The following is a 10,561-nucleotide window of genomic DNA, read 5'->3' as shown; positions in this document are numbered from 1 at the left end:
TCAGATCCCTTCCTAGTTAACATTGACAGGAAGCCACTTGAAATCAATATGCAAAAGAAACTCTTCATATCCTAGAGGTTTCCTTGTGGTATTAGATTAGGTTTGTAGTTAGAGCACTGGGGCCTGGAGTCAGGAAGATTCATCTTGAGTTCAAATCTGACCTCAGACATGTACTAACTGTGTGATCCTGGGCAAGTCACTTCAGCCTGTTTGCCTCAGTTTCCTCCTCTATAAAATAAGCTGGAGAAGGAAATGGCAAAGCACTCCAGTATCTCTGCCAAGAAAACCCCCAAAAGGGATCATGAAAACATAGACGTGACTGAACAACAACAACAAAAGGACTCATAAGATTTAAGAGTTCTAGATCGCTAGGGGATTTAGTATTTAAAAGATCTGGGATTTTGTCTGTTAATATGAATGTATGGATCACCTGGATTTGATGGAGGTGCCTTATCATCCAAAAGTATTTTTTATGAAACCCTGGGTTAATAGGAGCAAAATGTCCTTCAACTGAACTCCAAACCGAACCCAGATAGCTGGCAGATAAAAGTCCCTACCTGGTGACTTCTTTTCTCAGGATAGTAAGTCCCTATCTTATGGGGACATCTGGGCATCCTCATCCTTGCCAAACTCCTTTTTTGGAATCCTGTGATCTTACTACCATGATGCTTCTGTATTTCCTCCATACTTGTTATAACTGAAATTGTTAAACTGCTGTTGCTTTGGGGGTTGATTTGTATCATGCTAATGAAACTGACAACACCCTGTGACCAGTGAACAAAAAAATCCACTTTATGTACCCTCAGAAAGAGGGAGGTCCTAAGCTCCCTTCTTAGGAGGGGGTCTCCACATGATCATGTTTCTTTCTTCTTGGGACAAAATAAATTGGTATTATGTTTTTTTCTGTCTGTCTCTGGTCTGTTTTTTTCCTGAAGGAGAAAATTATGAAAATCATTTCTCTGATTTGATGTGGTTTTGTCCTGTAGGAGGTATGTTCTCTGATCTGTTGTTTTTTTTTTTAGGAGATATTATAAAATTGATTTATCTGATCTGTTTATTATTATTATTTTTTGTAGGAGACAGGCAGATAAAAACTACATTTAATTTTTGTCATGTCTGTTTCTGTATTCCCATGGATAGGGAGCTGTCTCCCAGAGTAACTGTCTATAGTTGAAAAATAAATTGTCATCTGGTCACCCTAATGAGGAAACTCAGGGGACTTATTTAGTGTGCTCTCCTGTCCCTCTTCTCCCTCTTACCTTTATCCTGGGAATAACAATAACAACCACAGGTGGCCAAGGGTCTGACAATACACTGACTTTCCGGGGGCTTCCTTCACTTCCTAGCCCAACCCCCTGTCACTCATCCCGGCTTGGTGTTGTGATGAGTAAAACTAAATCACCTTATCTGCCCCCCAGGGTGGGAGAGAAACTAGCTAGGATTTACTTATAAATTAGGATCTTCAGTTTAGGCATTAAGCATTTATTAAAGAGTAAAGAAGTTAGTAAAGAGAGAACGTGTGTTTCTGAAAGAATGGAAAAACCTATCTCAGATCTATGGGGGGGGGGGGGGGAGAACGAGAGAGCTGCCTTCACCTAGCAGATCACGCTTCCAAAGAGAAAGAGCCTCACTCAGTTCAACTGGAAGCTCCCAGTGGGACTGGAAGAGGGGTGGTCCCCAAACACAGCTCCAAGCTGGTAGCTTTCAAGTCCCTTGATTGACATGACTTAAAGGCAGTCCATGAATTGTGAGGCAACTTCTGGGATGCCAGTTCGACCTCAGAAAGGTTGAATGCTTTCTTGGCAGGGGGCCCTGGAGAGTAATATTCTCACAGTGTCATCACCCTTCTTACTTGGGCCCAGTTTCACTTTCGTTTTTTTATCTCTGGCATCTTTCATGGTGTCTGGCATGTAATAGATACTCATAAATATTTGCTAATTGGTTGATTCCTTCAAATCTCAGCTCAAGTCACACCTTTGGCTAGAGGCCCTTCTCTTTCCTCTCCCCCTATGCCTTCTCTCTCTTTCTCTCTCTCGTTTTTTTTTGTGTGTTTTGTTTTGTTTTATTTTGTTTTTCAGGGCAATGAGGGTTAAGTGACTTGCCCAGGGTCACACAGCTACTAAGTGTCAAGTGTCTGAGGCCAAATTTGAACTCAGGTCCTCCTGAATCCAGGGCTGGTGCTTTATCCACTGTGCCACCTAACTGTCCCCCCCCCCCGCCCAATAAAGTTCATAATAATAATCATGTCCATTTCTATAGTGCTTTAAGATTTAGAAAGCTCTTTCCCCACAACACCCCTGGGAGGTAGGTGATACATATATTAGTAACCCCATTTTTCAGATGAGCAAAGAGGTAATTATGTCTGGTGGAAGGTGCAGAATTTAGAAACTGTGAGCAATGCATACAAAAGACCACAGTCTGTGATATTGGGTCCACTTTTTAATTTTTAACCATAATGCAAACAGGCATAAGTAGGTTTTTTTTAATTCCATAAAACCAGAAGATTGGAACTACCCAGAAGAACAGGTGCATGCGGAGAACACAGCCTGGAGAGCCTCGCAGACTGAGCAGGCGTCAGTCCTGGAGAGAGGTGCTGGAGCACGTTGTATGCACGGCACAGACTTAGCAGCATCAAGAGCTCAGAGGTAGGGGGAAAATTCCATGGTTAAGTGCAGCATCCACTCCTGCTCCAACTCTGTCCCTCCTAGTTCCCCCACCCCCCTGGAAGGAAACAGATACACACGTGGGCTTCGAGACTGAAGCCAACCAGACAGTTGCCCCTGAGTCACCAAGTCCATCCTCAGCTTGACATGTGATTTAGGTGATCACAGCAACAACAACAAAACACGATTGTGTCCGAGCACATGAAATGGGATGGGATGGTACATCCGAATGGGATGGGAACCCAAGGAGTTTGGCCTGAAATCTTAGGCTCAGAAATCTTCAGCTCTACTTTGTCTTCAAGGAATCTGTCTTCCTTTAGAAAATCTGCAATTGGGGAGATTCCCTTGGCTTAAGGACAACTCGGGCCATTGTAAAATTTCAGAAAGCATCCATGAGGAGCTCAGTAAGAAGGCCCCATGGAGGCATTTGATCCAACTACAGAACTGAGCCTAAGGCCCTCGCAGTCTAATGCTCAGCTTTGACTTAAAGCAAGCTGGTTGTGAGGGGCTGGTCAGATTGGGCTTTGTCTACAAAGGCAGCCTGGGTTCTATGTCAGGGCCAGGCAGATGGAAATGGAGATATTTAAATGGGCATCTGAGGTTAAAGGGAAACACATTTATTCTCTCTTTCCTCCATCTTCTCTTGTCTCTAGTTCTGACCTTTGGAAGAAAGATCAGATTGTCTGTTTCCCCAAGATCAAGACATATCCAGCTTCCCTTCAACCTTCTGGGCCATGAGTACAGAAACATTTGGGGGTCAGACAGCATCATAACCAATGCTTTTGTCATCCCAACCACTTGTCACCAGAAGCAAACTGTGCAGTGACTTGAAGGGTCCTGAAGAAGAAAGAAGGCTAGAACGCCCGGATATATTGTCTTTTCTTGTACCCATGTCCTGTGAGGACCCTCCTTGATGTACTGTGTTGCTAGAGGGGTCTCTTTGGCCTTCCTGTCTTATTTGGGGTGTCACTACTATTTGGCCTTTTGCATTCTCAAAACAAACAGGAAGTTTGGAAACAGGAGGGGTATACCAAAGGTAGAGGGTTAATGGGGAGTGTGGAATAAAACTTAAGAATCTCAGGTCAGTATCCCCTTCACTTGATTTTCTGTAAGCTGAAGAGGGTCAGGGCAGATCAGGCACTCAGATGGGTGGGTATGTTCAGGGGAAAGCAGAATTCAAATGTTACATGGGCAAAAAAAAAAGGTGGATTGAGTGTTATGGAGGGAGATGGAGATAGGAGCTTGGAATGACCTGATGAAAGAGCCAGTGGTGAAAGATGAAGGAGGCCCAAAACTCAGGTTTTCATCTGAGTTTGATGGACTCATTCATTGCATTCAGACTGGAGGGAGGACAGCTAGGTGGTCAGAGAATGGTTTGGAAAGCTCATGATGGCCCAGAGAGCCAGGGTGAATGATGCTTGTGCTCAGGAAACTTTTGTGGGCTAGAGAACCTCTCTTCTGCCACCCCAGCCTGCAACTTCTTGGGGTTGTTGGCATGAACCCTTTATGGAAGGTTTTAAGAGGAGGGTATGAAAAGGCATGCAAGCTAGGAGTCTGGTTGTTGGAGGGAAGAAAGAAGGGAGGGAGAGAGGAAAGGAGGGAGGGGGGGGAGAGAGAGAGAGAGAGAGAGAGAGAGAGAGAGAGAGAGAGAGAGAGAGAGAGAGAGAGAGAGAGAAGCATTGAGTATGTAAACATCTAGTTGATGTGGTTTTGAAACCAGTGAGGTTGGCTCAAGTTCAACCACCTTCGGAAAGGCATTTTTCCATTTCTTTTCCTTCTCTGTTATTTAGAATGAGGTCATTAATTTTCTGAGGTCTGATTTATATCTAGGCATCATTAACCCTTCTGAGGAACCATTCTACTAACTCAAAGAGAAACTGAGATTACATATCAGGTGCTGTCTTTATTCTTTGGGGAAGGCATAAGGATGGAGGGACAAGGATCTTGTCCTCTACTTCGTTCTCGATATCAATAGAATATTTATGGATAATAAATCCTATTTATTAATAAGTTAGAGAGAAAGAAATACCCCCCAGATGGGACCACTCTCAGTTGCCAGGTAACCAGATATTTGAAACACAAAGTGAATTTCTGCAAGTTTTGGACGGAATTACATACAGGCGTAAAAGTTTTGGATAACTTTGAGGAGTTTCCTAAGAACCACCACAAGGGGGCAGCATTTACTCAGTGAAACTAGCACTTTCATCTCCTCCACAAAGACACACCCCTCCAACAATGCAGATCTCAACCCATCTGTGGTTGTACCACTATTGTCCATGGTCTCTCATAGGGAGGAAGGTAAAAGGATCTGGGTCTCTTTCTTCCACAGGGGATCCACCTAGTGTTTCAGAGATAGCATGAGACAATGAAAAGAGCACTAGACTTGGAGTCAGATGGCATGGGTTCATATCCCACCTCCGACATCACCTGTGTAAGCTTGGGTAAGTCACTTAACATCTCCCCGCCTCAGTTTCCTCATATGTAAAATGAGTCGCTGCTAGCTTTAGTTATGATCTTGTGATCGAAAGGGCAGCTCTTCAATGAACCATATTCTTATTCTGTTTGGGGACAGCTGCTTTGCCTCTCTGAGGGATGTAGCAGCTTGGACTGGACCACCTCTAAGGCCCCTTCCAACTGTACATCCATAATCCTATGACCCATAGAAGGATTCTGGTTTGAAGATAAAACTGTTTTAGGATTCTTCAAGGCCGAGGAGGGCTCGGAAATAGAGGGTGCCAGCTGGTCAATCTCCGTCCTAGTCGCTAAGCTCAGGTGGCTGTAAAGTCCCTTGGGTCGGGGACCAGGGATTGATTGACTTTACATTGACAATGTGTCTAGAGACACATTGAGCTTTCTTCATTGGACTCTTTATTTCTCTAAGTGCCAGCATCCACAACCTTCCTCACCAATGATATTTATCAAAGACAGAAGCATTCACGAAAGCAAGAAGCTTAGTTAGGGGTAGAAATCAGAGAGGACAGACTGTTAGAGGGGAAGGGAGGAGGTAGGGCAGAGGCAGCAGCTTCCCCCACCCCGGGAGAGCATAAGGAATAAACAAAGACCCTGGAGGAGCCAGAAGACAGGCCAGAGTTATTTTAATCAAAGAAGGTGAAGGGATGACTTAATGACCATTTTCAACTCATTGGAGGGATTTTTACAAGGAGGATGCTGAGCCATTCTCTTGACTGGATAAGAGGAAACTGGCTTAATGGAAAAGAGGAGAGCTAATAAGCATTGCTAATATTTACAGGACTTGTTTAGTTGCAAAGCATTTTAGAGATATTTTCTCATTTTAGGACAACCCTGTGTCGGATGTACTATTGTCATCCTCAGTTTAGAAGTGAAGAAATGGGATCGGAAAGCAGCTTAGGGACTTACCAAGGCTGACACAGCTAGGGTGTGTTTGAGGAGGCTCTCTCCACTGCTTTGAGATTGTGACTGGAAACTAGGAAGATTTTGCTGACCACCGGGGGATAGAACAGTAGCATGAACCATATGTGACGCCATCTTCCCTTGCGGTCTTAGGAAAGAGGAAGGACAACTGTCTGTCCTGGGTAAGTTTGCTCATCAGAAGGTGCCTTTGCACTCCTAGTTTCCATGAGATTATCTGGCCTCACATCTATGTGTAACCTTGGCCAAGGGGGCCCGATAGGTTTTGATCTGCCAGGTCTCCACACTCAGTCAGAGAGGGCTCTATCTAAGAAATAATACTTGTCCAAAATAATAAAGAAAACCAAAGGCTAGGGCATGGGTAGGAAACTGAAGCTTCTCTCTCGTTCTGTTGGGCTGAAACAGGGCCTTTGAAGCTTTATTACCTGGGAGGCCATTGGATTTTCAGGTACCACCTGACACTGATTAGCATGTACAAATAGGCAGAGACTTTACTAATTCTTTGGGGAAGGCAATTATACCTAGAGGCCTAGCCAGGGAGAGGTCAGGACTGCTGGGAATGCGAAGGCATTTGCTTTCCACTAATCAGGAAAGCAAAAGTTCTTAGAAAGGACTTTTAAAATCTGGATCAGGAGAAGGTAATTCTGCCAAAAGCAGCTAATAGAATTATTCATCCTTTAAGGCAGGAGTTCTTAACCTAGAGTCTTTGAACTTGGCTTTTAAAAAATATTTGGGTAACTGTATTTCAATATGCTCGGTTTCCTGTGTGTAACCATACATCTATTCTTTTATGCATTTAAGAATATGCTCCTCGGAAGGGGTCCATAGGTTTCAAAAGACTGCCAGAAGTCTTACAAGAAAGGTAAAGAACCCCTTATCCAAAGGGTCAAACTGCTGAAGGGAACACATTCATCCTTGGATCTCTTCCTCTGCATAAAATCACAGAATCTCAGAGCTGGAAGGTATCTTGGGGCCATTGGCTCTGACCTGGCCCTGAATGCCCTCAACAACAGCCCTAGCAAGCGTCCTCTGGCCTTTGCTTGAAGGCCTTCAGTGAGGTGGCAACCGCCTCTGGATCCGTCTCATTGTCCCGACTTCAAAATCTACCTCTTTGGGGCTTCTATCTATTATTCCTAGTTCCAAGCTGAGTCCTCTTGTCCTTAGGAGTTGTGCACACTGGCCTAAATCTTTTCTTCTAAACATCCTTAGGTCCTACACTGAGCTTTGGGTGCTCGATCTGGTGATCCTTCAATGTTCTGCTCATCTTCCTGCGGGCAAGCTCCAGCTTAGTCCTCCTCATGTGGTCTGCCCAGGGCAGCAGAGGACTGACAACAGGACTAAAACCTTCTTTGTTCTCTCCACTGCTTCTCTCTTGAAGTAACCCAGCATCTCCTGCACTTTTTGGACTACCACAATCCACTGCTGTGTCTTGTTGTCAAGGAGCGACGTGACTCTTTATCCTGCCTCTCTTCTAACTGTCCTTTCAGGATTTCTATCTCAGGTAGAGGGGACAAGTCCATCACTGGAGCCAGAAGCCAACCAACAGTTATATGTACTGATAGAGCGTAGAGCTCAAGAAACAACCTCTATATTCCTTCCATGCTGAGGAAGCAAAGTATTCCTTCTTTCTCTCAATTTTTTTAAAAATTATTTTTTATTTTTATTTTTTTAAGTGAGGCAATTGGTGTTAAGTGACTTGCCCAGGGTCACACAGCTAGTAAGTGTTAAGTGTCTGAGGCCGGATTTGAACTCAGGTCCTCCTGAATCCAGGGCTGGTGCTCTATCCACTGCACCACCTAACTGCCCTCCCCCCCCCCCCATACACTCTTGAGGAAAAGTTGCCTTGGCCAGCCCCTTCCTCTGGAATGCATTCCCATTGGACTGTGAGTTCCTTAAGAGGAGGCATCATGGGTTGGTTGGTTTGTGTTTTTGCCTCTCAATATATTCCCAGCACTTAGCACAATGTCTGACACATAGGGGGAGCATAACAGATGCTTGTTAACTTGACTCTACATTACTGATCAGTGGTTTTCATTTGCTCTGTTTATATCCTATTTCTACCAAGCTAGGGCCGGTTTGCCCTCCTTTGTACCAGCAGTGCACAACATAATTTCTGGCACATAGTAGGTGCTTTTTACATGCTTATTAACTGTCTGGCCATATAAACTCTGCTCAAAGGACTATAATACTAAGGAGCTTTTTCCTCACAAATTCTCATCAATTTCACAGAGGATGAAACTGAGGCCCAGGGAAGGGAAGTGGTTTTCTCAATACCAAATAGTGGCAGAACCAGGAGCAGTGTAGCAGGTGGAGCTGAGAAAGGGTTTGAAGGACATAACTGGATGATGTGTCAGGACAGAGCAGAGAGAGAAAGAACATGGTGTATGGAATTCATGAGATGGATTTGTTCCTTGGTGGCTTATACACTAATGGATTCCAATCCCACTTGGGGGACATGCCGTCCTCAGTCATCACAGCTACCCTGACCACTTGAATGCCAATGCTGGACAATCCAGGGGCTCCCAAATGGTTCGTACAAAACAATGCCAGCCTTGTTGAGCGGGCACACAGAAAGAGTCAACATGTGCCAAGGGAAAACAATTTCTCTGCACCGGAGGTCTGCAGGCAATAGGCTTGTACAGGCAAGAGGAGAACAGATGAGGACCCATGCCCCTCACACATATACATACACACACATGTGCGTGCACACGCACACCGAAAAAAGGACAGTAACTTTTAGAAATAGATGGCGTGTGACTTCAGTTGCTGGGGGCTGTCCATAGGAAGAGACCCACAGCAAGTCTCTCCTCCCCAGTCCCTGCTGCCTTTCCAAAGAAACCCCAGAAAACCAACATGAAAATGCCAAACGGGAGTGATCTGGTGATTTCATGCAGCTGTGGTATGCCCTTGGAATAGAGAAAGAGAGAGAGAGAGAGAGAGAGAGAGGGAAAGAGGGGGAGAAGAAACATCATTTCATAAGAGCCACTGCAGAGAAAAAGCCATTGCATTGCAGCAGGAAAGTTCAAAGAGGAAACGAATGGGGGCCAAGGGAAGGAAGCCCCACGGGACTCGAAGTCCAAAAAGAAGAGAAACAAACAAAAAACCGCGACGCAACAACAGGACAAGAGGGAGTGCGCATTTCATGGGAGTCCCATAGGAAAGAGTCAGCAGCGTCCATCTTTCCAAAACCTATCGCCTTCTGCCTGGAGAAGGCCCGGGGGCAGGCAGCCCAACCTGGCATCCATCCAAATGGCGCAGAAGGGACCTGGTTAGGAGCTGAACACCCTGTCGGGGAAGAAGGGAGGAAGAGAGAGTGGGGTTAGCACAAAGCCCTTCCAGTAGGCCAGAGACAGCTGTAGAAACCATTCCCATGCTCTCCCAAGTTCCCAATATCTTCCTACCATCCTTCCTTTCTCCCTCCTTCCTTCCTCCCTCCTTCCTTCCTTCCTTCCTTCCTTCCTTCCTTCCTTCCTTCCTTCCTTCCTTCCTTCCTTCCTTCCTTCCTTCCTTCCTTCCTTCCTTCCTTCCTTCCTTCCTTCCTTCCTTCCTTCCTTCCCTCCCTCCCTCCCTCCCTCCCTCCCTCCTTCCTTCCTTCCTCCCTTCCTCCCTCCCTCCCTCCTTTCCTTTCTTCCTTCTTTTCTTCCTTCTTTTCTTCCTTCCTTCCTCCTTCCTTTCTTCCCTCCTTCCTTTCCTTTCTTCCTTCCTTCCTCCTTCCCTTCTTTCCTCGCTCCTTTCATTCCTTCCTTCCTTCCTTCCTCCCTCCCTTCCTTCCCTCCTTCCTTCTTTTCTTTCTCTTTCTACCTTTTTTTCTTTATTTCTCTTTCCCTCCATCCTTCCTTCCTCTCTGCCCCCTCCTTTCCTCCCTCCTGTTCTTCTTTCATGCCACATGTTCAAAGTATCTACTATGTGTCAGCCAATGTGCCAAGGGGTTGAATATATAAAGACAAAGAATGGAAAAAAAATGTTGCTCTCCAGGAGTTTACCTTTTATTGGGAAGAACAACATAGCCATAGATAAGTAAATATGTATGCAAAATAATTTTAATGGCGGTGGGTGAGGGAAACTAACAACAGTGAAGAATGAAGAAAAGTATCACATCACTAAAAATAGAACCTGTGGTGTATGATAGAATGGAGAAGAAATGCTATGTGTCATATAAGGCCCATTGTAACTTTAAATGAATCTAACTTACTAGGAACAAACCCCAAACCAATACCCAAGATGTTTAGTTCATGATTGATTGGCATATTATCATCTTACTTCAATAGGGCAATAGCCCTGGGGTCTCATGGATGAGGAATTCCTTCCAGGGCTTCAGATCACAATCCATCCAGGTCTGCCTAACCTGATTTCCTATCTTAGGGGAAAAAATGTGGAAGAGACCTTGGGTTTTAGAAACAAAGTGACTCTTACACGTTAAGCATTAAAAAAGATGTTTCAGTACGTTGAAGATCCATGATTCTTTTTTGGAAGGTGGGTGCTTCCTCTGCTAACTCACAGATCACTAT

At 44.9% G+C, this 10,561-nt stretch overlaps 1 protein-coding gene across 2 annotated transcripts in view; it reads right to left on the bottom strand.

Moving 5' to 3' along the window:
* Nucleotides 1-2,436: 2,436 nt before the first annotated feature.
* Nucleotides 2,437-10,561, bottom strand: part of NOS1 (nitric oxide synthase 1) — a 148,117-nt gene continuing 139,992 nt past the window's right edge. For both annotated transcript variants that reach the window (XM_043966167.1, XM_043966157.1), the window contains one exon: nt 2,437-9,338. In XM_043966167.1, the coding sequence (XP_043822102.1) occupies nt 9,323-9,338 (16 nt within the window). In that variant the 3' untranslated portion in view covers nt 2,437-9,322. The remainder of the gene's footprint in view (nt 9,339-10,561) is intronic.

Source organism: Dromiciops gliroides, chromosome 1, assembly GCF_019393635.1.
Source record: "Dromiciops gliroides isolate mDroGli1 chromosome 1, mDroGli1.pri, whole genome shotgun sequence".
NCBI classification, from domain to species: domain Eukaryota; kingdom Metazoa; phylum Chordata; class Mammalia; order Microbiotheria; family Microbiotheriidae; genus Dromiciops; species Dromiciops gliroides.
The sequence above is the reverse complement of the archived record's forward strand: the minus strand, read 5'-3'. Positions and strand labels throughout refer to the sequence as shown.